The sequence below is a fragment of the Sycon ciliatum genome, chromosome 2, assembly GCF_964019385.1.
Source record: "Sycon ciliatum chromosome 2, ocSycCili1.1, whole genome shotgun sequence".
NCBI lineage: Eukaryota > Metazoa > Porifera > Calcarea > Leucosolenida > Sycettidae > Sycon > Sycon ciliatum.
The window spans coordinates 27146214-27173713 of NC_088644.1; the positions used below are offsets into that span (position 1 = coordinate 27146214).

Below are 27500 nucleotides of genomic sequence, written 5' to 3' on the forward strand. Positions count from 1 at the left end.
GGTCCGGCAAACACAGGGTCCGGCAAACACAGGGTCCGCTTGGCACAGGGTTTACTGTACTAGTGTGGGAAAGCTGCTGCACAATCATCTTTTTAAAACATACCGTTATGTTTCTGTTTTCCTTTGACGCTGTGTGCTGACGTATTCAGGAGCATCTGGAGAGTGTTCTCAAGCAGATGCACGCTTCAGACAGGCAGCAGCAGCAAGTCAATGTCGCACAAGACAATGAGGTACAAGAGACCAAAGCTGCCTCTGATGCCACTGATACGCTGAGCATTGATGATGCCCTGAAGACAAACCAGGACCTCAGTGACACCGACCTGTCCGAGCTACTGAAGGCAGATGATGGTGCTGAAAAAGCCGCCGGAACTAACACTGCTGACGCTAAGCCAAGCGTACAAGATAACAGTGCCGACCATGTCAATAGTGCCACAGGCAAACTCAGCATTGATGAGCCACAGAAGTCAAGCCAAGACAGTGATACAGCTGACCTGCCCGGCGTATTGAAGACGAGTGACTATGAGTACGAAGCCGCCAAAACCAACAGTGCCAAAACCAAGCCAGGCATGCAGGCCGCACAGGGAACATTCAAGATCAAGGACTCTCAGGACTCCCAGGCCTCTCAGGATGGGGACAAAGATCAGCAGCCCATTGCCAAGAATGCTGCTGTGCCCGCAACAAGTGAAGATAACAGTAATGTTGCTGAAGATGATGATACTGACGACACTGATGACACTGATGACACTGATGACATTGATGATACTGATGACACTGATGACATTGATGATACTGACGACACTGATGACATTGATGGCAGTGCTGGTAAGGAGCAGCAAGTACACAGCGCAAACACACCCCCAGGTGAGGACACCGTAGTGAACGGGCAGCAGAAGGCCTTCGCCAGCCAGCTGACAGACACCGTTTTCAACCATCTCAATGACGGGCACATAGCGTCCCCGAAAACGTTTGCCGACCATGCAGTCGACTGGTCACAGTGGCCTCCGTTTCCCCCGTCAGGCTTGCACACTGCAGTCCGGCAAAGGATGGGGCCTCGGCCTCCCCCTCCAGGCTTGCACACTGCAGTCCGGCAAAGGATGGGGCCTCGGCCTCCCCCTCCAGGCTTGCACACTGCAGTCCGGCAAAGGATGGGGCCTCGGCCTCCCCCTCCAGGCTTGCACACTGCAGTCCGGCAAAGGATGGGGCCTCGGCCTCCCCCTCCAGGCTTGCACACTGCAGTCCGGCAAAGGATGGGGCATCCGCCAGGAAAGAGAGGTTTGCACACTGCAGTCCAAAGGATGTGGCCTCCGCGTGCAAGGCCAGGTTACACTGCAAACGAATGGCGGCGGCCTCCCGGAACAGGTTTGCACACTGCAAACGAATGGCGGCGGCCTCCCGGAGTAGGTTTGTACACTGCAAACGAATGGCGGAAGCCTCCCGGAGTAGGTTTGCACACTGCAAACGAATGGCGGCGGCCTCCCGGAACAGGTTTGCACACTGCAAACGAATGGCGGCGGCCTCCCGGAGCAGGTTTGCACACTGCAGGCTCCCTCCAACGCCCTGGTATGAACAGTGCAGACGGTGGTCTCCCATATGGGCCATCGCCACGAACCCGGTCACGTGTGAACACTCAGCTAGACTTTCATCGCCCATTGCCGCTCCGTGTGAAAACCGCAGATGTAGATACTCCAGGTGTAAACACTGCTGAAAATCGTCGAGGAGGGGACCGAGGTGTGAGCACTGCAGACGCACCGGTAGGCATGCCTGGTGTGAACACTGCAGACGCACCGGTAGGGGGGCGGCCTGGTGTAAATGCTGCTGCAGTAGGTATGCCCGGTGGAGTAAGTATGCATGGTGGAGCTGGAGTAGGTTTCCCAGGTATTAACACTGCAGACGTTGGCATGCCTGGTGTGAACGCTGCAGACGTTGGCATGCCTGGTGTGAACGCTGCAGACGTTGGCATGCCTGGTGTGAACGCTGCAGACGTAGGCATGCCTGGTGTGAACGCTGCAGACGTAGGCATGCCTGGTGTGAACGCTGCAGACGTAGGCATGCCTGGTGTGAACGCTGCAGACGTAGGCATGCCTGGTGTGAACGCTGCAGACGTAGGCATGCCTGGTGTGAACGCTGCAGACGTAGGCATGAAGGGTGTGAAAGCTGCAGACGTGGATCACCTAGGAAACACGGAGCACATGGTCGCACCTTTGTCTGCAGGCAAGCCCATTCACACCAATGCACGCGAAGAAGCTGCGCCTGAGGGATTACAACAAAACGAGCAAGGTTCCCAAAAGGACATGGTGGCAACTCATGAGAAATTCATCCAAATGCTCGCCGAGTCCATTTACCAGCGCATCAAGGCCGAACAGCCCCTCAACAAAGCCGACCATTCTAGTGACGCCGCTGAGCAAAGCAGTAAAGCGAACGTTGCTGCACCAGCCCCGAGCAAGCAGCAGCAGCTAATGGATGCTGACTCCATGCAGCAGCAGCAGCAGCAGGCTGTCAATGTTGCTGAGGCGGATCAGAAGACTGTGTCGGCCCATGACCAGAATACTCAAGACTTGCTGGCTGATCTCACATGGTGAGACCTGCAGATGAAGTACAGTCTGCAAGTTGCCAACGGGAGGATTGTGCCAGTGGCTGTGAACTGAGGAGGCCAGTTACTCACAAACGCAATGTTTGCATGTTCTGTCGATTGTCCCTGATATTGAAATCGCACGTTCCCAAGTCTCTACAATTTCAAAAATGAATGCCTCCACATAACACTCTCTCCATTCTATAATGCATTCATCCCATGTGCTTGCAGTTCTGTTCGCGTAAGCTCTTACTCTTAGATAAAGTAGTGTACTCTCTGCAGACAGTATTCCTCACATTTTACTTTCAAGTCGTGCACTAACGCTCTCTTTCTTTCATTTCCTTTACTTTAGAATAGGATTAGAATTTAGAATCTTTATCAAGCCATTAATTAAAACCATCAAACCATCATGCAGCACTTCACCGTCTTCAGTGTGTTGTAGTACAGAGTACAGAGTACAGAGTACAGTCAGAGTATAATAGTCTACCGGTACAAAGGCGGTAGTGTGTGAAACTCAGAGCCTTAAAACACTTTTTCCGTCCTCTTCTTGTTTATTATTATTATTCTTTATTTCCACGATGGCCCATGGCCAATAAGGAAGATAATATGATTCAAATCAGTCCAGAATCATATAAAATCAGTCTAGCAAGTAAGGAAACCAACACATTGCAGGGGGATGGGGTTACGATGGGGTGCAGTTTGAGCTACTACAGGAGCATAATAATGGATGATAGAATTGTTTGAACAGTACCCTGTAGCTCTGCAGCTCTTATCTCGGTATTCTCGGTATTGAGCAGTCTCTTGGACAGCCTGGAACCTTTCTGTTTTATCGGTAGATCTAGTAGTAGAATCTACGCGGTACATGTAGACCGTCTACTTGTAGTATGGGCGGAAAGGTCGAAGGCCGGGCCTAGCGTCGGCCTAGCGCCCAGCGCACCTGGCGTACAAGTGCGAAGTACCAGTACCGGTCCGGGTACAAGTCCGGGTACAAGACTGTTCAGTTCAGGGAGTCGTAAAATACCCGACTCCCTGGTTCAGTTGTTATTTCATAGGCCGACCTGGTCCGTCCTTCGACTTCTTCCGCACATGATACCGTGGCGTGGACCCGCATGTCTCCTTGCATAGCGCATTCCGGTGGCTGGTCATGGCACGCACTAGCCACTAGCCTAGGCACTAGCACTCACAATGCACAAGCCCACATAATCATTGTTCTCGAGCAGGTATTTACCACTACCAGTACAGACTCAGTGCTGGTCAATGAAATCCAGTCGCGTCCCTCAAGTACGCGCCAGGCGTTGCGCAGCCCTAGGCCTGCGAACACTGGGCTGCGAAAAGGTGGATCATGGAAGGCGCAAACTTGAGTGACGTAACTGGATTCTAGTACCGGTGCAGTGTACTACAGTGCTGGCAACTGAAATCCGACCCCCCTAGCGGTGCGCTAGCCGCGTTAGCGATTCGTACGAGACGCTAGGGGATCGGATTTCACACAGTTGCCAGCACTGTAGTAGTACGGTAGTGCACTGGCCTACAACCAGTTACCTCCTCGCAGCTCACTCGCTCAGCTCCAAGAAGACCGTTCAGCGGGGGTTACACTCATTGTTGCTACTCACTAGAAGAACTCTGCAGGTGCTGCGTCTTCTTGCCTGGTCTAAAACAGGACTGAGGTTTCTCTTTGCTTTGACCCAATTAATTCTAGAAGAGCAGCTGCACACTGGCCGCAGCTGTACTGTGTCACAGCAGCCCAGCGGCTTTAGCCTTTTGGGCTACAACAGTACAAGTACTCCGCACTGCACTCATCGCTAAACAGGTGAGTGAACAGGTTCCTGGTTTCCGTTCCGGTGTCGCTTCGACTGACATTCTGGCGGGTTTCTGTTAGTGCTTTTAGACTGAAAAGCGGAAGTCAGGTGTTGTTGCAAAACCTACTAGTAATTGTACTAGTAGTAGTACTAGTACTGGTGCTACAGGGCATAGCTTAAGGATTTCATTTAGCTCGGACATATGTCCTTCCGTTTCGAAATCTGTCCGGACATGCCCGGACATTTTCCACAACACATTTTCAGGGTGTTTCTTCTTTCACCATCGTCCATCTTCCACAGTGCCTTCGCAATTGGAGCGAATTCGAGGGCGTTTCGAGCGGGACACTCTTGCCTGTGGAAACGATTCATTGCTCGTTTATGCATCTCCGTTCCAGCATGATCCTTGAACGCTGATGTTCTCAGATTCTTGGATCCGGTTATGAAAGCCTCGCTGACGTTTTTACAACTGCGGACTCTGTCTACAAACTTGATGCACACGGAACACTTCAAACATTCTGCTAACAGCCGATCGTTCTTCTGCCGGTCATAAATCAGCCAGGCGGAAGGCATCGTTGTCCGAGATCCACTTATCGCAAGTAGCGGCCTTCACACCACGGACTTTTCGCCCGGCGGCAAGTCCTCTGAATCTCCCTTTCGCTTTCCAGAAGACATTCTAAAAGACCAGGGCATAGCTTAAGATTTCATTTAGCTCGGACATATGTCCTTCCGTTTCGAAATCTGTCCGGACATGCCCGGACATTTTCCACAACACATTTTCAGGGTGTTTCTTCTTCTATTTTTTTAGTAGTACTGAAGTATATTCACAATGACTCATTATGTGGACGTATCTCACACATTCAGTACGACTCGAATTTTGCGAACGCGATATGCTCCTTGCAGAGAAGGTAAGTCAGTTCGAATTTGAGTCGTGCAATAGCGGCAGCACCATCGTCCATCTTCCACAGTGCCTTCGCAATTGGAGCGAATTCGAGGGCGTTTCGAGCGGGACACTCTTGCCTGTGGAAACGATTCATTGCTCGTTTATGCATCTCCGTTCCAGCATGATCCTTGAACGCTGATGTTCTCAGATTCTTGGATCCGGTTATGAAAGCCTCGCTGACGTTTTTACAACTGCGGACTCTGTCTACAAACTTGATGCACACGGAACACTTCAAACATTCTGCTAACAGCCGATCGTTCTTCTGCCGGTCATAAATCAGCCAGGCGGAAGGCATCGTTGTCCGAGATCCACTTATCGCAAGTAGCGGCCTTCACACCACGGACTTTTCGCCCGGCGGCAAGTCCTCTGAATCTCCCTTTCGCTTTCCAGAAGACATTCTAAAAAAACTGCTACTGCATGGACGTAGGAAACTATTGCCGATTGATCCGGCTTCGCCCAAAGGTCTTAGCGGAGGTGGTCCAATCCGTGACCCTCCAGCTCCCCTAGTCCTTGGAAATATTCGGAAAAAATCCAAAATCAATCAAGAAAGCCGGTGACTGAGGGGCCGTTTACATGAGGAAAATAAGCCCGGGCTTATTCGCCTCGGGCTTATTTTCAACCGTTTACATGACGGTTGTAGGGGGCTGAGTTCAGGTGAATGACTGCGAGTTCTAGGCCTTGACAGATTATGCTAGCATAATTTTTCGCATAATTCCTACCAAAATCGAATAATCGCGTAATTCGAGGCAAATTGCATACGAATTGCATAAAATTGGAATAACTTGCCTGTTCGCATCAAATTACACACAGTTGTACATGTTCTACAAGTACAAGTACAAGTAGATGCACCAGGAAGTCGTAGGTTTACGACTCCCTTGATAACATGTCCAGTCCACTACAATCAATGACGGTCGTAGCTAGGTCGGACGGTGCGTTGACCCCGTTGAACTTTTGCTACTACAGCACAACACCCTCTACAAAACCATTCCCCTGTTATTTTGCACAGAACCATTATACATTAGCAGCATATGTGAGCATAATGCGGCATAATATGATAACTTATAGCATAAAAATAGCATAATTCTACAATTTTTTCAGCAATGCCAAAAGCATAATTTCACGAAAATATTAGCATAATCTGTCAAGGCCTAGCGAGTTCAGCGCGCATTATATTTTTCAAATCGCACATGAATGCAGTGGTAAATGTTCGTGTATGCAATAATGAAATTTGGATCAAGAAGTGCGGGCTCACGCTTCTACTGCCTTCCGATTGTCACTTATTTTTCTGGAAGGTGAAGGATGATTGGCTAGGACCTTCCACTGAAAGAAAAATCAGAAGAAAAAATGCCAAGAAAGAAACAAAGGAGACGCACTGTCCACGGCGGCATCCTCTCTGGTTCATGAGGCAAAATCGAAAAAATACGGGAAAACTCGCTTATAATTATAAGCCCTGTGGGTTGAATAAGCTCGGGGGGTCCAGGGTGGAGCTAGTTCAGCTTAGGGTCCGGCGGATTCTGCCGGCAGAAAAATTGGCAGAATTCGGTACTTTTTCTGGTAAGTTGCATGCATGTTTGGTATGTGAATAAAGAAATGGAGCAGAATTCGAGGAATTTCCCGCCATAAGGTTTGTATGGTTCTGCCAATTTCACTGCTTTTCGAGCAGAATCCGCCGGTCTCTAGTTCAGCTCGGGGCGAGCTGAATACTACTAGCCCGCCTCACCATGTAAAATGACTGGGTGACAGACCAGGCGGGCTTATCGTAAGCCTAGGGTTGAATAAGCCCGGGCTTATTTTTCTCATGTAAACGGCCCCTGAGGAGCAAACATATCGGCCAGGATGTTGGCCTGCCAACCAGCGCCAGCTCCGATGTCCACACCTACGCCAACAGTAGCTCTTATTAAAATGCATCTCGATCTTTTTTACGGGGGGTTGGTGTGTTGCAGTTGGTCTTGGTTAGATTGGTACAGTATGGTCATTGCCAAGGCAACGCCGGCCCACAACAACCGTAGTACCCAATACTGAGTCTCAGTGCAGTGGAGAACATCCAAACCCTAAACTGGCAAACACACACACACCTGTGCAGTGTCGTGCAGTGTCTGCTCTGGGATTTCAAACAAACCGGGTGCACGTGTAGATCTACCTGGCACAACAGGGTCAGAGGCGGGTACGTACCCACGTGGCTACAGCATGTACGTGTACATCAGTGAGCCGTACATATGTTCAGACTCCCTGATCATCCGGGCCTGATGTATATGATTGTATTACCAACCGGGTAATAAGTGACCCAGTGTTCTTTTTCCAAACTGGTCCAAGTACCCCCCCCCCCCAACCGGGTCGCTGACCTGGCTCTGGAGCAGACCCTGCTTTGAAAATAGTTACCCGTCGGACATGCGGTGGTCGACTGCAATCCGGCTCATTGGGTTGCCCCGCTTTTTGGGGGGGGGGGGGAGAGCAGTAAAAGTACATCGTATTATTAGTTATTCATGTTGGTAAGCAAACCAGGGCAGCAAAACAACCGTTGCACATTGCATTATCTTAGGATGGGACCAAAATCCATAGAAGTGCACCGAAAACATGTGCCTCTCTCCTAACCCGTGGATTGCAATGTTGAGGAGTGACCGCCCGCCGGAATTTGCAACCCAGTCTGAATGTTTTTTTGATGTGCAGCTTCGGTACGCGGTACTGGCAAAATCCAACCTCATGAATAAAATAGCGCTGGGCGCTGCGCAGCACTAGCAGTGCACGTACTGTTTTGTGCACTCGAACAACACAGCGCTACTACATGTATACACACTATATTCATGAGGTGGAATTCTCTCTGGCCAGAACTGATGTGGCGGGTGCATGCTATGATGACACAGGCCAGGACAGATACATTGTAGTGCCCAAGTGACCATGCAGGTAGCTATGCCTTGAAGGCTAGGAGGAGGAGGGGGGGGGGGGGGGGGAGGAGGCATCGTGGTATTTGAATCATAACTGTGGCCCTGATTGGCAACATGTGAGGTTCCGCAGGGAAAAGGGTTCAGTGCTGAATATGTACAGCTGTCCTTAGGGGAGATGCGTGCACAAGACCAGTCCATTCTGCTGTACAAGTCACGTGATGATCAACATGTTCACTATTCGCGTGTACATATGTACACAGTGATGCGGCATGAGTGACAAGGTGAAGAAAACAACTCCCACCTGCTAGCATAGTATCATGATGAACAAGAGGGACAGCTACTGATATTTCCCAAACTCCAAGTGTTTGTGAAGTGGTATACTGGAGATGGAAAGCCTACAGTGAGCCTGGCCTTAAGTGTGTTCAAGTTTGTCGGAAAAATGACTGAAAGCTTGGGGCCTAAGTTCAAGAAAGAAGATTATGCAATGTCTCAAGTGTTAATGATCTATTGTCAGTACACAGTACCGTCAGTCTAGTGTCACCTGGCTCTTGCAGCTTGGTTGTCAGTTACTGCACGTACAGTGACACCTGGCTCTTGCAGCTTGGTTGTTTACTGCACGTACAGTGACACCTGGCACCTTCTAGATCCTACTTCCTGACATACAATTACAACTTCCTTGTCAACAATTTCTGTCATCCAGTTAGCCAAAGTGACTCAAGGTTGTGTTTTCTCCGTTTTCTCCTTTGTCTCTCCGCCAAGCTGTACAAGAGTATTAGTTGTGCTAGTCTGCGTAGACAAGCGCTGACTCGTGTGAGCTGGAAGCGCTTGAAAATTCACAACTTCAAACAGCGATCGATCGCGCTTGGTTGAAATATTTATTTGTTGCGTGGGCAGATAGAGTAGCTCATGGTCGCAGTAGTGAATTTCCTGGAGTTCATGAGGCCAAGCAAGAACTACTCGAAGCAGAGGACCAGTTATTTAGGCCTCGACATGGCGAGTGGCGTTGACGCCAACTCAGAAATGGCTGTGATTACCTGTCAAAAAATCTAGCCAAAGAAGTAGACAAGGAGCAGAGGCATTTACATGGACAACGTACGATGGTGGTTTGCAACATGCTACTACTGCTGGAGCGACGTTGAGTGCAGGGACGATCGTTGATCATCTACGTATCAGGTGTGGTTGTCAAACGCTTGTGGCCTTTGATGTGGATATGAAGATTTTATGCCCACTGTGCGTTCGTTATGCACCACATCTGCTGTGCACGTGGCATTACCCTATCTCAGGGAGAAATCATCAACCCAGTAATTCTGGGTAAAACTATTCCTGATAGCTGTGCAGGCCATGCGCCAGCACAAGAACCAGTACGCTGCACTTAAAGGGGAAGTATACCCTAAAATCAAATTTTCACCAGTTGTAGTCTTCGGGGTGCTGAGTCGAATGGTCTTGGTCCGAGGAAGCTGAGACGCTCCCTTCCTACTTGAATCCCAATCGAACTCGCGCACTTCCACCGAAACTGGGTGACTGCGCCCTACTAGATGGGGATTTGTATGCAAAATGTCACTAAAAGCGCCATTTCGTTCTTATAAAAGCACGGATGACCGCGATTGGCCCATATGTTGTAGTCTTTTGGACGCTGAGTCGACTGGTTTTGGTCCGAAAAGGCTGCGATGCAGCGTTCCTCCTTTATTCCCAATCGAACATGGTTGAAGAAGCGGTCACGTGCTCCTGGGTGCCCAAATCACCTGGTCACCGCGCCAGCAGGCGACAACTTTCACACCAAGGTTCAACTCGAGTTCAACTCGAGTGACAGGACTGCACCCAAAAAAGGTCAAACAGGCTAGTAAGTTGTACCCTGCAGGCACGGTGACCAGGCGACTGGTGTACGCACGAGCACGTGACCGCTTCTTCAACCATGTTCGATTGGGAATAAAGGAGGAACGCTGCATCGCAGCCTTTTCGGACCAAAACCAGTCGACTCAGCGTCCAAAAGACTACAACATATGGGCCAATCGCGGTCATCCGTGCTTTTATAAGAACGAAATGGCGCTTTTAGTGACATTTTGCATACAAATCCCCATCTAGTAGGGCGCAGTCACCCAGTTTCGGTGGAAGTGCGCGAGTTCGATTGGGATTCAAGTAGGAAGGGAGCGTCTCAGCTTCCTCGGACCAAGACCATTCGACTCAGCACCCCGTAGACTACAACTGGTGAAAATTTGATTTTAGGGTATACTTCCCCTTTAACAAGGTGCTTATGTTCGTGTGCTTGATGGTCAATGGAATGAGTTCAACTGAAAGCAACGGTTCCGCAGGTCTTCGACAACCTCAGCAAGGTGGTCGGCCCAGCAACAGTGGTGACGGTACTTGGCATACAAGTCGACAGCGAGGACCAGGTGATGCGGCTACCTGACAAGAAGTTATTTGCCTTTCTAGCGGCTTTGAGTGAGTAGTCCACGCGCACTAGCTACACAACGCGGGAACTGCTGTCGCTGATCGGAACCTTGTCCTTGCCGCAAAGGTGGTTCCTCCTGGCAGGACCTTCATCCGTCAACTCCTGTATCTTAGCTGGACAACTCTCTTCAGTCAGTAGTCAACATCAACACAAAAGCTCACTTGGACATCGAATGGTCGCGCTCCTTTGCCGCAAACTGGAATGGCCAATCCTTCTTCTACGATGTCGAGTTTTCAAAGTCCCCTGACCTTGAGCTATTCACGGATTCCTCTGATGTTGGCTTCTGCGGTTTCTATCAAGGACAATCGTTTTTGGGGCAACGGGCCGCTGAGATGCAGCATGAACCTAGTAGTGAGGTTCTGCCACACGGTATAACGTGCCAAAGTACGTATGGAAACTTCGCCGCGGTACGGGATTTAGTTTGATACGGATTTTTTCATACCGTTTTCCGTGTGAAGCTCGCTTCACACGGACTGGACTCCGTGTGAAAAGTGAGCGTACAGAGTACATGTGGCGGGGTGTTCGTGCATGCTTCGTGCATGCTACGTACAGCAGAACCGGTGCAACGTAGGAAAAATCCGTGTCAAACTGCACTGCAGTTGACACGGAATTTGGTACGTAGTTCCGTGTAGCAGAACCTCTCTATTGTGATTACTCGCTTCCGAGAACTGGCTTCCACAGCCAACCAGTGCCTGGTGCCAACTCCTCCGCTGAACTCGCCGCTCTGATTGCTGCCAGCAATGATCTCATGAGCGACTCAGACCTTTAAGCCCGGTATTTGCGCACACATAATCTGATGTACCCAGTTTCGGCTATGGCCGAGTTCCGGTCCCTGACCGCGACTGCCGGCAGCTCACGGCCAGTGTTTGTGTTCGTCGACGGCGGCTACTTCTCCCGAGTTTTCTCGACTAGGATCCTCAACTGCAACCGGGTGAGCTCCCATTCTGTGCGCATTGGCGGGGCCACACTCATGGCTCACCGGAGTACAAGTGCCTGTGAAGCAGCCATATGCCGTGCAGGCTGCTGGCGAAGTGCAGCATCCGATCACTATGTCAGGCGTGCAGCCGGTATACCCTCTGTGCAATGGCTAGCAGCAAAGACTGGAACAGCCCACGCCCATGTGGTGTTGAGAACAGAAGTGAGGTACATTTGTAGTGTTGTACAGTGTTGTGCCTTCCGCTTGTTGTGCAGTCCTTGTGCCGGTGTGGCTCTGTGGGTATCACTTAGGGGTTTGCCATGGTTACTTGCAGGAAGTTATGCTAATGAGCGATGCCGTGAGAAATGCTTGGTCGTAAACACTGGTTTTTGGGAGGGTCAAATGCATTTGCCTCTCAGTGTTGTGCTGTACTGTCTCAGTGTTGTGACACCTGTATGTTGTTGTGTGGTTGACCCGCCGGTTTGAGGCACGGGTGGTCAACTGTGTATGTTGTATCGGTGTGTTCCCGTTTGAAGTTGCCAGGCCACCATGTGGTTGACCCGCCGAAAATGGAGGCATGGGTGGTCAACTGTGTCTACTGTATCGGTGTGTTCCCGTTTGAAGTTGCCGGGCCACCATGTGGTTGACCCGCCGAAAATGGAGGCATGGGTGGTCAACTGTGTCTATTGTATCGGTGTGTTCCCGTTTGAAGTTGCCGGGCCACCATGTGGTTGACCCGCCGATAATGGAGGCATGGGTGGTCAACTGTGTATGTTGTATCGGTGTGTTCCCGTTTGAAGTTGCCGGGCCACCATGTGGTTGACCCGCCGAAAATGGAGGCATGGGTGGTCAACCGTGTATGTGTATCATTGAAGTTGCAATACGTACATTGCTGTGACTCGCCCGATTGCTGTTGCCGGGCACCTACGCATTTATTTGCCTACTTGTGAAGAGATATCTCTTCTGGTTTATTGCATAATTCTTGGCTCAATGTTATCCACGGTGTCGCTCGATGCAAAGTCTCGTAAATATTTATCAGACAAAATTGAAAAAAAAAAACTATGGCAAACCCCACTTCCTTGTATTCTATCTGCTTGGTGTACACGTGTCCACGTTTTGTACGTTTGGCACGCACATGCGTGCGTGTGTATGTGAGAGCGTGTCTGGATAAATGTGCATATTGATGTTTTGGTTGTTTTAAGTTTTATTGTGTGTATGCGTGCATGCATGTGGGTTAATGATCTATTGTCAGTACACAGTACCGTCAGTCTAGTGTCACCTGGCTCTTGCAGCTTGGTTGTCAGTTACTGCACGTACAGTGACACCTGGCTCTTGCAGCTTGGTTGTTTACTGCACGTACAGTGACACCTGGCACCTTCTAGATCCTACTTCCTGACATACAATTACGAAATAATAGTACAGCAAAGCTCCTGGCCTGCGGCACTGATGCTTCAAGCATGAAACAAGACAATGAAAGTAGAGTACATGGCGATTGTACTTATAACTGATGTACTTACATGGCCAGGCCAGTGCGCTTACCTTCCCATGATGATTAATTTGGGCGGTCTGGGACCTGGCACTGCCCCTGATAACTTTGAAATGTCCCTAACTCCGAGTCCCATACATTTTGACGGGGAAAGGCCATAGATAGCATCAAGAGTCCATAACCGGTTAACCCGACTCTTGATAGCATATGACGTCACTATTTTTCCACAAAAAGTGAAAAAAAGAGTAGTAATATTTTGAAATATTTCCACAAAACCTCGCCCTAACTAGTAAGAGGGTGTGGTGTCGGGATAACTGAGGTATGAATGTAATGGCACTGTATGTCACAATCAACACTGACAACAGTAAGTCAAGCTTCACATACTACATGTATCACACAATCACTGGGTGCTGGGCACTCTGGCAAGCCTGTATATGATAGGCATGCCTCAGTCCAGAGTGTCCAGTGCTTGGGTTGGTGGGAGGATGAATCCTCGTCAATAACATGGGGGAGAAATGGAACTGAGCACAGTTGAGGCCAAAAGAAATTCGGCCCTTGAGCCGAAAGCAGCGCCAAGTCTCATGTGGGACCCTGCGGCACTCGGACGGTTTTTGGATTATGCACGACGTAATTGAAACGGACACGCAGTGCTACTATTGACCCACAGGTCGGATTTCTTTGGACATGTTGAGTTTCAAGAATACCGTGATGAAAATTCTTAAACATTCCACGTTAAAGGATTGCAATAAGCAGAACCAGCTGAAACGACATTTTTATGAAGGCTTTATTGAGATGTCACGAACAAATTCTAGAGAGAAGTGGCGATGGACAAAGAAAGACATGTTTACCTGTGTATTGAAATCCTGTTAAACTGTTGTCACCTTGCCGCCTTTTCATTCAACGCTAGCAGCCATCAAATTGTTTATGCATTTTTTTCTGACGTATGACCTTGCGGTGCTTGCACAATGAAGTCCGGCCGCACGGTTATCTCAATGTCCGATACTAGCTGACTCATCATGACAATGGCGTGAGGAGTTCTGTACAGATGTACTAGTACTAGTACTACACAAATAACCTGCCTATCAGTAGTTGATAGATATCTCTCTTTCTTCATGTGCTCTGCTAGACACCGACATGGATTTCAGATTTCTGCTGCTGACCCTATGTGTCGTAGTGCGTACAGTGCACCCACAACGTCCTCTATCGTATGATATCAACATTGCTAATGATGCTGGTAAGTTGTATGATATCAACATTGCTAATGATGCTGGTAAGTTGCCACATTCATGGCTGCTCTACGGCAACTAATATACAGTGGACTCGGACGGAGAGCCGAGGATTAATTTATAGAAAAGAAAAAGGACCAAGGAACTACAAGTTGCGCTATAATGTCCACTAACACCACCAGTTACTAAACAATCAGCTCGTGCGATAACATTGCACGACACTGACCAACGGTACTGACGTTCTACAACTAACTGGCTAACAGCTCTAGCACATCTTGGATGCGCACTCCAACAGCCTACCAACTTGGAAGGTTCTAAGGTATAGAATAACACAGGTTCTAGCCAGGTTAAAAAAGTAGGGGGTGGGCATGGGAAACAGTTACCCTATATCCCATTTTTCCACTTGCCAATATTGTCTTGCCACGCCAAATGCAACGTATGGGGCGAATCCCTGACTTCACCCCAGACAAATGTGCCCTAATGAACCATCTATGCATTAAAAACACGAAAATCGGAAAATGAGTAGGGGGCGGCAATTTTTCACAGGGGGGGGCGCAAACAGAGTAGGGGGGCGCTGCTCCCCCCCCCCCCCCCCTTTGGCTAGAACCCTGATAACATAAGGAGGGGAAGGTGAGCGCAACCAAGATAAGCACGAGCTGACAGTCTCAGCTGTGAAGGACGTTGGCGTTGGACGTTGTAGAACGTCAGTACCGTCGATCAATGTCGTGCAATGTTATCGCATGAACTGATTGTTTAGTAACTGGTGGTGTTAGTGGACATTATAGCGTAACTTATAGTTCCTTGGTCCTTTTTTCTTTTCTATAAATATACAGTGGGTAATTTAATTTGTACCCATATCTGTACCTAAAATGTTTCCTACACTGGCCAAAGAGCAAACAAATGGTTATGCAGTAGCAATTACAGCGTTAATCTAGGGCACTACTCACTAGACAAAGTGTACGAAATTGTACAAAACAGTTTCCATGCTAAAATTGGCTGCTACACAGACTAACAGGATCTTGATTAGCTATGGAAGGGTAATGCTGTCGCTGGCGGTGGGTCGTCTCTAGCCTATCCGTACAGGGAGCCTCAATCGTGCTGAATCAGCCAAGGATATAATGTCCATGTCTCATGTTGTGTATTTCTCGCATTTCTGCAATAGCTGGTCTGGAGGAGAAGAGGGTGGAGGTGCTGGTAAGTCTATTGTACTAGCAGTAGTGCCATCAGCGATGTTGTATTGCCAAACTGTACATGTACAGAGAATACACTGTGATATTACTGTATAGATTCAGGTTTTGGGAATACCGTAAAGTACCATTGATCCGCGCCCCCCCCCCCCCCCCCCCCCCCAACGCCATGTCGCTGCCCAGCTGGGTTTTCGGCAGGGGGCGGGAATTAGATCAAGGCTGTCAAGTGTAGTACGATGTACAACAACGTAGAGGATCAGACTCGATGTGCTGGATTGTGCACATTTTCATCCTGGATTGACACGTATTGTGTACAGCAGTGCACGCGTCGGTTCAACATCGTATTTCGTTGTATACGCCGAAGTCGCTTCACAAGTAGAAAATCGAGAGGGGGCGGGAATTAGAGAGGGGGCGGATCAACGGTACTTTACGGTACTACCGCCGCTGTTTGCTGTTGGTATTGCCAAGTATAGATATTGATAGTGTCGTGCTCATAGTCTGTGTGGTAACAGTATGGCGCCACACATGCTGTGGCAGTTCTAGCACATTGCACCACACAGTGTGTCGCATGCTAGCAAGAGTACATAACCCCCCAGAGTGTGCAACGCCGATCCAGCTCTGTGTAGGGTCTTGGTCGAGCGGAATCGGATCTTCCCTCTGCTGATGTCATGCGTACACTTCACACCAGCGCAAGGCCGGTCTCGAGGCAGGGCACCATTGTTTTTGATCCTAGAGTACCCGCGACTCCCCGGGTTCCCCCCCAGATGTGTACGGTATTATGACGCAAAGATCCGATTCCGCTCGACCAAGACCCTATGCAGAGCTGGATCAGGCGTTGCACACTCTGGGGGGTTATGTACTCTTGATGCTAGACATGTAACTATTCAGTTGTTACCTGCATGTTGTCACCTCACCTCCCATGCCATGGCATGTTGCAGTGTTGCTGTTGCTGCTTGAGCAGCTCCACAACGGCACAAGGTCGCGACTTGAGTTATGCCACTCTGCCATGTCACAAGCTATTGAACAGGTTTATTGAGAGGAACAACTGACCCGATTACTAGCACTGTGAATGCAGTGTTCGTGAGGTGACAAAAGGTCACAATTATACCGTAGATCACGACGGCTGAAAGACTACAAGCAAGAGTACATAACCCCCCAGAGTGTGCAACGCCTGATCCAGCTCTGCATAGGGTCTTGGTCGAGCGGAATCGGATCTTTGCGTCATAATACCGTACACATCTGAGGGGAACCCGGGGAGTCGCGGGTACTCTTGGATCAAAAACAATGGTGCCCTGCCTCGAGACCGGCCTTGCGCTGGTGTGAAGTGTACGCATGACATCAGAAGATCCGATTCCGCTCGACCAAGACCCTACACAGAGCTGGATCGGCGCTGCACACTCTGGGGGGTTATGTGCTCTTGCTACAAGTCTAGCATGTGCGCTGTATGGTACGATGTGATGCAACCGCCGCACGGTGTGCCACACCATACTACGGTATTACCGGTACTACCACAGTCTGGGTAAGGCGACACTGTCGCTGCGAAACTGGCAGCAACACACTAGAAACACAATTGGAAAGCTGTTTGCCGCTTTCACCGGCTGAAAATTCTAAAATTTATGTTTGTCCGCACTGGCAGCCTCCTGCTTCCTCCGTGTGTTCCTCCGTGTGTTCCTCCGTGTCTTGAAGACGTTGGGATATTATACTGGAAGAAATTCACATCTCCACCAAAAGAAGAAAAAAAACCCGTATCAACGGGTTCGCGTACCGGGCAGGTCAAGAACAAGGAGTCGTACAACTCCCTGGTCAAGAACCACCTTTCCGCTTCCGTGGGACGCCACCACCCCATGATCAGGCGTCAGATGCGGCTCCTAAACGGTGGGGAAGGATAGATCAGATCCACCAACCATAGGCCAAAGGCCTAAATCCCATTTGCCACATCCATGTTTTACTCATGCCAGGCCACGAGTTCCCAATTAACATCTCCACCACCATCAGCAAAACTAGGCGACAATGATCGAAAGTTTGAAATCTCGAAACCAGATCGCTTATGTCTTTGCGATTGTAAACGGCAACCTACTCAAATGTGATAATTATTATATTGGCAGCCGTCCAAAAAATACTCATTGTGACATTGTGGTTCCCTGTCCCTTTTTGAAAGTCATTCAGAACTAAGGTGGTCAGAACCAGCCCTCTCGACGAGAACGCAACCGAAATACATGGAAACATTGAATATTTGAGATGGACAGTATGCAATCACTTCGAATGCATTTTGCAAGAAAAACGGCTTGCGCTGACCAAGGAGTCGTCATATCAAGTATTCGACGATTCCCTGGCACCCTGGTTCAAGTGAGTCCTGGGCGCGACCTGACCCCTTTTCATCAGGTTCCTGTGCACACCCCTGGTGTACCTCCAGCAACGTAAACCAGGACCTCTATATCTGAAATGACTGGAAAATGGTCCGGAGTGGAGACTCTTCAGGAAAACACTTTATGTCCGATCAAGAACACATGCCTGCCTGAAGTGCGCAACTCTAGTGCATATACTTTCTAACGGCCTTACAACTTGGAAGGTCCTAAGTTATGAAATAACGAATAACGAAAGGTGCATTCTACATGTAGTATAGTACAAAGAGATAATGCCGTCCGGTCTGTCTCACCTCCTTTGCTTATCTCCGATAACATGAACCTCCCAAGTTGGGTGGTCATTGTTTCGTGTTCTTGACGTGAGCTGTGGCCATCCTGTGCTTTGGTCCTTCGTCCTTCGTCATCATCATCATCTTGTCATAGCTAACATTCTCAGTTTGCTGTGATGTTTAGCTTGGTCTCGTCTTCACTTTCTTATCGGTGATTTCTTAACTTAGAACCTTCCGAATTGGAAGGCTGTTGGTTTGCGCATTTAATTTAAGGCATGATGCAGCTAAGCATCAGGTCGTTGAATGTCAGTATCACATCAGTCAGTGTTGTGCTAATTGCTGCACGTTCTGACTCGCCTGTGTCTTGCTTATTGTGTTAGTGTTGGACACAAATAACGGATAGCCGTTGTAAACATTTGGTCCTTCCCTTTTTTTATTGTAGTCCTCGGCTCTCCATTCGAGACTTTGTAGATGAGGTGCTGTACACTATAGTATGCAATGTCAAAATGACAGTGAAACAGAGTACACAGTGCCGTTAAAAAAAGGTTCAATGCAAAGAGAAAGGTGCGTTACATGTATATCCAGCGTACTTTATACTAAAATATTATATATTAAAAAATGTCACGGTTCGCGTCAGACTCGGCTAGAGGCCGAGTTTTCCGCATCCGTAGGAACCCCACCACCTTTCAAGGATCAAGGCGCAGATGAAGCTCCTAAAGCGGTACTGAAGTTTCACTGTATTTGTGCCGTCCAGACAGAATAACTCAACGTATAGTGCAACGCATGGTGTGCAAGTCGTCTCAGACGTGCCCTATATGTGTGTGTTGTAGACCTGTGATGATAGCTTCGTTTTTTATTTGTACCGACCAGGGAGTAGTACAATACCATTATTATTGTACTACTCCCTGACGCGAACATTGTGGAGGCGTAGTGCACCATCCAGTGACGTCAACATGAACTATTCTCAGTACATCACTGCATGTACATGTACTAGCTACGTCGTAGGGGCTGCACACTCTAGTCTAGGCTGACGGGTACTCTTGGCTTAAAACTGGTAAATGAGAAAAGTACAATTGTAGGCAGGAAACACAGACTCATGTACACTCTTAGTGCCACAAATTGATTTTTGAAGACTTGTTATCCGTCCGCACTTGTGTTTGAGCGAGACGCCATGTAGCCTTTTGGCACTGCATAGGGTTTTTTTCATGTAGCTGAAGAGTACAGTTAGACTTTTTCGAGCTCCGTAGTTTTTCGTGCGATTTATCAGCCCAGGCCAGCCGGCACCAGGCCGGTCTGGAGGTACATGTAGTTACCAGGTTACAGGGTAGAAGAGAAGAGTGGTGAGTAGTAGATAGTCTAGGTAGTACTAGTAGGTAGACACAGGTAGCTATGCCGGCCAGAACTACCACTCGCAGCCTGACGGAATCGGAAATTAAAGTTTTGAGCTCCATCCCTGAAATTGAATCGTCCGTCTTTGAAATGGTCAAGACGCTGTCAGCGCTCGTGTCGGAATCTGCAAACCGGGAGGTCCGTCTCAAAAACAGGATTGACGAACTGGTCATGCAGATAACAGGACTGAAAGAGGAAGTTGTCGCCATGAAGGAGTCCGCCATTGCAACGGCAAGTGTTACCTCTCCTCCTGCTGAACAACAACCCCAGATGCAGAGTACGACGAGGCGGAACGGATCTCGTAGCCGTACGCGAAGAGACCAGGTCACCAAGTGCACTGGTGCAGCAGCAGGAGAACACCGTAGCGCTTTCAAACGCGTACACGTGGATGACACTGGCAGTGATCGTGAGATCTCGAGCGAGGAAGACGAAAGTTTTCAGACTGTTGGGCGCCCTCCAGTCAAGCCCCAGAAAACATCGTTCGACCCAATCGCTGATGAATCGTGGAAACTAGTATCCAAAGAACCCACCAAACAAGGAAGGCAGTCGTGTATGTGGGAAATCTGCACGCGGATTGCACAGAGGAACGAGTGACAGAGTTCACTCAGCAGCGATCTGTGGCCGTGGCCAAATCCGTCAAAGTCCATGAGTGCAGCATGCACACCACGGAAGACGGGAAAGTCTCAGCCCGATTGACGCTCGACGCCACTGGATTAGAAACAGTCACTGCTGCGAACTTCTGGCCACGACCACTTTACGCTCGAGCCTGGCGACACCGCAAACGGCCGCAGGGTGACAGCTCATCTGGTGCAGCTGGCGCCGGCAACGTGGGCAGCAGAGGCGATAGGGACAGTGAGGAAGAGGCTGCCTCAGCTGGAGCGATTCAGTCACACAAACACCAATGAACACCAGCTGCGCAAGGACATACCCAGTAATGAAGCTCCTGCTGACAAATGCTTTTGGGCTGCTGTCAAAGTTTGGAGCCTTCCAGCATGCTGTTGCACGGAGCAGATCTGACATCGCCATCGTAACAGAGACTAAACTCACCCCGGAGAAAGCCTCACTATCTGACTCCTCCATGCCGGGCTTCCACCCACCCCTCCGACTTGACCCTGGGTCCGGGACTCCCTCTCCTTTGACCACCTGAGTGACATCAACTGCCATGGCCATGAGGTCATCTGGCTTCGCCTGCACCTGGACAATGGCCAGAAAGTAGTTGTATGTGCAGTGTACCGACCCGGGTCGTGCCCTGGACAAGATGTCTCTCTGCTTGAGTATCTTGACTCAGTCATGGATCAAGCTCGATCCCTCGGGAACAGCGTCGTGATAGCCGGGGACTTAAATGTTCATAATGAAAGCTGGCTATGCAGCACGAAGACTACACCGGCTGGTGAATACATGGAAGAACTCTCTGCGTTCCACGGGCTCCACCAGCACGTTACTCAACCGACACGTGGTGAGAACACCCTGGACCTCATACTCAGCGACTTCTCGGAGACCTCAGTGGTGGTAAATGTACTGGACCCCATTGGAGCATCAGACCATGCCACCGTTGTGGCCACTTTTGATGCCACCCCACTCCGCGAACCACCGACTAAACGGCGCGTTTGGAGGTATGCTCAGGCAGACTGGGGCCGGCTTCGGCACTTCTACTCAACAGCAAACTGGGATATATCAGAAGACCCCGAGGCGTCGTGCAGATCAGTAACCGCTGTTGTCATGGAAGGCATGAATCGCTTCATTCCACACAAAGAACTTTCGACGAAACCAACAGATCCATCCTGGTGGACGCCGGAATGCTCAGCCGCTACCCAGGCAAAGAAGAATGCATGGAACCGTCTCAGGAGACACCCCACCTGCCACCAGCAACTCATTGACTACAATGCCAAAGTCCGAGGCTCTGCCAATTGCCTTCGTCTCGCAAAGCAGGCAGAATCTGCCCGCATCCGAGATCGGCTCAAACATGGATCACTGCGAAACAAGCAATGGTGGTCACTCCTGAAGCAAGCTGCAGGCTCTGGCCGCAGCTCGTCTATCCCTGTCCTACGCAATGCCCAGGGTAGAGAATATGTCACCAACCAGGAAAAGGCTACTTGCTTTGGAGAATTCTTTGCGAGCAAATGCAGTCTGGGTGATCAAGATCTACAGCACTCCGACCTTCCTGACCTTCCTCCTAGGTGTACATCTGCCCTGACAACTGTCCGATTTCGGGAAGCGACAGTCCAGCGCCAGCTCCGCCAGCTGGATTCAACCAAGGCTACCGGACCCGATGGCATCCCTGCCAGAGTTCTGAAGCAGTGCTCAAAAGTTTTGGCTGCACCACTTGCCAAGCTGTTCTCACTCTGTTTTCGGTGTCATGTCCAGCCCTCTCTCTGGAAAGTAGCCCGTGTGGTCCCGATACACAAGAAGCAATCTCATTCTGCTGTTAAGAACTACCGACCTGTGTCCTTGTTATCTGTTGTCTCCAAAGTCATGGAGAAGATTGTCAACACTGCCATAATCAATCATCTTGAGCATGAAAAGGCTCTGTCCATCCACCAGTACGGATTCCGGCAGGGGCTCAGCACATCTGACCTTCTCACGTCTCTCAACCACTCCTGGGTTTCCGAAGTCGACCGTGGTGGCGCAGTCCGCGTGCTGGCTGTCGACATAGCAGGAGCATTCGACAAAGTTTCACACCGAGGCGTGCTCCACAAGGCTTCGTCATATGGCATCACTGGTCCCCTTCTCAACTGGCTGTCTGCCTACCTGTATGACAGGAAGTTGCAGGCAGTAGTCGGCGGAGCATCTTCAGAACCATACAAGATTGATGCTGGGGTCCCACAAGGGAGCATCCTTGGGCCCACACTGTTTTTGCTGTACGTGAATGACGCCTGCGACGTCCTACCGGAAGGGATCACTCCGGCTGTTTACGCAGATGACACCACGCTTTATGCCCACATCCCAACGCCACATGCTGTGACAGAAGTGTGCCACAACCTCCAAGCTGGTGTGGATGCGCTTGCTGAATGGGGTGCTCAGTGGCGCGTCACTTTTGAGCCAACGAAATCACAGGCCATGACTGTGTCCCGCCACCGCAGACCCTGGGAGACACCACCCATCAAGTTCAACGGCACAGCGGTCCCAGAATGCTCGCGGCTGAAGCTCCTTGGAGTGACATTTGATGCCCATCTAACATACTCGGAGCATCTTCGAGGAACTGCAGTGCGTGCCACACAGCGAATTGGTTTCTTCCGGAAGGCGTGCCATGTCCTGGACCCACCGGGCCGGGCCACAGCATACCGGGGGTTCATTCGGCCTCTAATGGAGTACTGTCCACTTGTATGGATGGGAGCTGCGGCTACCCATCTCTCACAGCTGGACCGAGTCCAGCATCGTGCCCTCACCCTGATTGGGACAGGGGCTGCAATGGACACTCTGTCCCTGCGGCGCCGTGTGGCCGGCCTCACAACTCTGTACAAGCTCCATTACATCGCAAGCCCGCCAGCTCTTGCAGCGACACGCCCAGCCAGAGCCATCGCACCCGCCATCGCGCCTGCCACACGTCGCCGCTCGGCAGCCAACCTTGTGCACGAGCTTCAACTCCAGACAGCCCGACCTGCCAGATCGTGCAATGTTGCGCTGCGCTCTTTCCCGGAGTGCCTCATCGAAGCCTGGAATGAACTGCCAGCAACTCTCCTCCGCGATGCACCGTCTGCCAAAGGGATGCAGCAGTTCAAGGTTCAGACCTACCGCTACCTGAAACGGTCGGGTTGGTCATTGGCCACGGACATCGCCCCCTAGGCTACTGCCAGTACGACCCTGTTCATGTTCTTGGAGCACTCCCTTCTCATCAAACTCCCAATCCATCTGTCTTTATCTCTCTCTAACTCTCCTCCATTCTAACTCTAATCTTTCGTCAAATCTGCACGGCAATCAGCCTCTACTTTCGCCTCAGCATCATGATCTTGATACTGCTATATTTGTACTTGTTTGCATACTTGTTTGCACTCATATCTTGGAATAACAAGTTTCCTGGTTTCCTACCCCCCCCCCCCCCCTCCTCTCTTTCCTACCCTTAGAGTTCTTGCTCTCCTGCTCCACTCCCCATTTTTGTTTCCTTTGGTGCACATGTGCAGCTGTGATGCCGAGACCCTTGGTCGGCTGAGCTTCACAGGTCTCACCCACTCCGTCCTGCTGGATATGTACCATTGTGTCGAGTTCTTCTCCTCATTTTAGTTCATCATGCAGTGAGTGTTCAATAGTAAAAAAAAAAATATGGGTGAGATCTCACTGGCCACACCTGCAATCTTTGTGATGCGGTTTTGCAGTGCTAAGACTTGAAACTGTTGTTTTGTTTATTTTACTCATGTTACCGGTATGTGTGTGTGTGTGTGTGTGTGTGTGTGTGTGTGTGTGTGTGTGTGTGTGTGTGTGTGTGTGTGTGTGTGTGTGTGTGTGTGTGTGTGTGTGTGTGTGTGTGTGTGTGTGTGTGTGTGTGTGTGTGTGTGTGTGTGTGTGTGTGTGTGTGTGTGTGTGTGTGTGTGTGTGTGTGTGTGTGTGTGTGTGTGTGTACACTCAGGAGCGCCTAGAGAAAGTTCTGAAGCAGCTACGCAAGGAAGAACTGCAAATGCATCCCGACTCTGGTGCCACTGACAAGCTGAGCGTTGGTGAGGCCCTGGAATCCACCCAAGAGCTCAGTGATACTGACCTGTCCGAGGTATTGAAGGCAGATGATGTTGCTGCAAAAGCCGCCGACACTAACACGGCTGAAGCACAACCAGGCTCACAGGCAGAGGAAACTTTCAAGATCAAGGACTTTGAGGATGGTGGCAAATATTGGCAGTCTATTGCTGCCACCACCAAAGCACCCGCAATAACTGAAGCTGCCAGCAATGTTGCTGCTGATGACGCTGACAATGAGCAACAGATCATTCAGAATGCTGAACAACCACGTGAAGCCACTGCAGTAGCTGAGCAGCAAAAGGCCTTCATCAATGTGCTGACAGAGGCCATTTTTGATCGCCTCGAGGCCAGGAAGGTGGCTTTCCCGAGAACATTCGCTGACCATGTGGCTCACTTAGACGCGAATGCTGCAGGGCAAGGGTGGGGTCCCTCAGGTGTGAATGCTGCATATCACCGCCCACCCTCAGGTGTGAATGCTGCATATCACCGCCCACCCCCAGGTGTGAACGCTGCATATCGCCACCCACCCCCAGGTGTAAACGCGGCAGGCCTACCACCTCCCTCAAGTGTGAACATTGCAAGACCACCAGGTCCCCCAGGAGTGAACATTGCATTACCACCAGGAGTGGGCATTTCAGGACCATCAGGTCCCTCAGGAGTTAACATTGCATTACCACCAGGAGTGGGCATTGCAGGACCATCAGGTCCCCCAGGAATTAACATTGCATTACCACCAGGAGTGGGCATTGCAGGACTATCAGGTCCCCCAGGAGTGAACATTGCATTACCACCAGGAGTGGGCATTGCAGGACCATCAGGTCCCCCAGGAGTTAACATTGCATTACCACCAGGAGTGGGCATTGCAGGACCATCAGGTCCCCCAGGAGTTAACATTGCATTACCACCAGGAGTGGGCATTGCAGAACCATCCGGTCCCCCAGGAGTGAACATTGCATTACCACCAGGAGTGGGCATTGCAGGACCATCAGGTCCCCCAGGAGTTAACATTGCATTACCACCAGGAGTGGGCATTGCAGGACCATCAGGTCCCCCAGGAGTTAACATTGCATTACCACCAGGAGTGGGCATTGCAGGACCATCAGGTCCCCCAGGAGTGAACATTGCATTACCACCAGGAGTGGGCATTGCAGGACCATCAGGTCCCCCAGGAGTTAACATTGCATTACCACCAGGAGTGGGCATTGCAGGACCATCAGGTCCCCCAGGAGTTAACATTGCATTACCACCAGGAGTGGGCATTGCAGAACCATCAGGTCCCCCAGGAGTGAACATTGCATTACCACCAGGAGTGGGCATTGCAGGACCATCAGGTCCCCCAGGAGTTAACATTGCAGTACCACCAGGTCCCCCAGGAGTGAACATTGCAGGACCACCAGGTCCCCCAGGAGTTAACATTGCAGGACCATCAGGTCCCCCAGGAGTTAACATTGCAGGACCACCAGGTCCCCCAGGAGTTAACATTGCAGGCCCACCAGAAGTTAACATTGCAGGACCACCAGGTCCCCCAGGAGTTAACATTGCAGGTCGAACAAGTCAAGCAGGTGTGAACATTGTGAATGCAGGCACTCCAGGTATGAACACTGCATACACGGGTCACTCGGGCAATGATGACCACTTGGCCCCCGCACAATCAGCTGTAGGCAAGCCCCTTCACTCCAATGTACACAAGGACATGGCACCAATTGCATCAAAAACACACAAGCAGGAATCCCAACAGGACATGGTGGCAACTCATGAGAAATTCATCCAAATGCTCGCCGAGTCCATTTACCAACGCATCAAGGCCGAACAGCCAATCAACAAAGCCGCCCATTCTAGGGTCGCCGCTGAGCAAAGCAGTAAAGCGAACGTTGCTGCACCAGCCCCGAGCAAACAACAGCAGCAGCTAATGGATGCTGACTCCATGCAGCAGCAGCAGCAGCAACAGCAGCAGACTGTCAATGTTGCTGAGGCGGATCAGAAGACTGTGTCTGCCCATGACCAGGATACTCAAGACTTGCTGGCTGATCTCACATGGGGATAGCTGCTGCTGTGCGAATCATCTTGCCACGTGCACCGTGACCCTGATTCCTTCTCTTATCTAAAACTACATTGTGTTTTCACATGCTTGTCTGGCGATGCATCATGTTGCACTCATCAGCTGAAGTCGACTTGGTCATATCGTCTTACTAGTGCCGGTATAATTATGTTGCCAAAAAGGAGTCCAGACTCCTGATGAATTGCAATGTATACATTTCCTGTGACTGTTGATTGTCAATTATTGTTAGCGAGTTAGAAATCGCACATTCCCAGTTTCTACGATGTTGGACACACTCACGCATCCATTCTCTCTCTCTCTCTCTCTCTCTCTCTCTCTCTCTCTCTCTCTCTCTCTCTCTCTCTCTCTCTCTCTCTCTCTCTCTCTCTCTCTCTCTCTCTCTCTCTCTCTCTCTCTCTCTCTCTCTCTCTCTCTCTCTCTCTCTCTCTCTCTCTCTCTCTCTCTCTCTCTCTCTCTCTCTCTCTCTCTCTCTCTCTCTCTCTCTCTCTCTCTCTCTCTCTATCTATCTATCTCTCTATCTCTCTCTCTCTATCTCTCTCTATCTATCTATCTATCTATCTAACTCTCTCTCTCTCACTCTCTCTCTCTCTCTCACTCACTTTCTTTCTTTCTCTATCTCTCCGTCTCTGTCCACTCTAAATGCTTTTACTCCTTCCATGTGACTTCAGCTCTGCGGTTCGTTTTAGCTCTACTTAAAGCAGTACACTACCTGCAGATATCCTCACTTTTCCTTTCCTTTCAATTATACTACAGTATAATTTTATAGTTCTCTTCCTTTCATGTCTGTGTCTACTGTATGTATCTTAGATTCTCCAGATATAGGCATCCCTCTTTTGCTTGTGGAAAAACCAAAAGATACACAATTCACGCGGCAAGAATGCAATTACGAATTGCCGGACTTGTTATAATTTCAGGTGAAAACTAATAATTATTATTGTCATCGGTCATGATGCTAATGTTTCTGCATGCAGCAGGTTTCTTGCTCCAGCCTGGTGCAAGGACGCATACAATTATGTAGCCGTATCATGACAAGTGACAGAGGGCATCTTCTACATGTAGATTCTAGGATCAATACAATGACTGTATTGATGCTAGTACATGTACATGTACCTAGAAGATGCCCTTTGTTATACATGTACTACGATGTAGTACTGCAGAAAAGTGGTTTCTACCCAAACTAAAGTTTATAATACAATGTACTTGTAGATCAAAAACAAGCCCCCCCCCCCCCAGTTGCGGTTGGAAAATCGCTCTTGCATAATTTACTGCTGTACATGTACATTTTACAGGGTACCTCACTTCAA

The 27500-nt window shown here is 49.9% G+C and overlaps 2 protein-coding genes across 5 annotated transcripts in view; both read left to right on the forward strand.

Moving 5' to 3' along the window:
- Window positions 1-2986, forward strand: part of LOC135809459 (uncharacterized) — an 8307-nt gene extending 5321 nt beyond the window's left edge. Inside the window, exon 5 of the mRNA XM_065322813.1 lies at window positions 150-2986. Within this exon, the coding sequence (XP_065178885.1) occupies window positions 150-2579 (2430 nt within the window). The 3' untranslated portion in view covers window positions 2580-2986. The remainder of the gene's footprint in view (window positions 1-149) is intronic.
- Window positions 2987-4084: 1098 nt separating this feature from the next.
- LOC135809460 (collagen alpha-2(I) chain-like) lies at window positions 4085-27136 on the forward strand. 4 transcript variants are annotated; one of them, XM_065322816.1, is made up of 5 exons: window positions 4085-4376; window positions 14165-14272; window positions 15427-15458; window positions 24034-25600; window positions 25658-27136. In XM_065322816.1, exons 2-5 carry the CDS (start codon window positions 14173-14175, stop codon window positions 26179-26181), a joined length of 2223 nt encoding a protein of 740 aa, XP_065178888.1. In that variant the 5' UTR covers window positions 4085-4376; window positions 14165-14172; the 3' UTR covers window positions 26182-27136. The 4 variants fall into 4 exon arrangements, with proteins under 4 accessions (XP_065178888.1, XP_065178889.1, XP_065178887.1 ...); XM_065322817.1 differs by having other exon boundaries at window positions 4086-4376; window positions 24034-25525; window positions 25652-27136; XM_065322815.1 differs by having other exon boundaries at window positions 4086-4376; window positions 24034-24571; window positions 24605-27136.
- The last annotated feature ends 364 nt before the right edge of the window (window positions 27137-27500 follow it).

Coding starts and splice junctions, on each gene's coding strand:
- LOC135809460 (XM_065322814.1), top strand. CDS start 14,173: ATGGATTTCAGATTTCTGCTGCTGACCCTATGTGTCGTAGTGCGTACA. Junction 14,273..15,426: donor CAACATTGCTAATGATGCTG/GTAAGTTGTATG, acceptor TTTCTGCAATAG/CTGGTCTGGAGGAGAAGAGG. Junction 15,459..24,033: donor AGAAGAGGGTGGAGGTGCTG/GTAAGTCTATTG, acceptor GTGTACACTCAG/GAGCGCCTAGAGAAAGTTCT.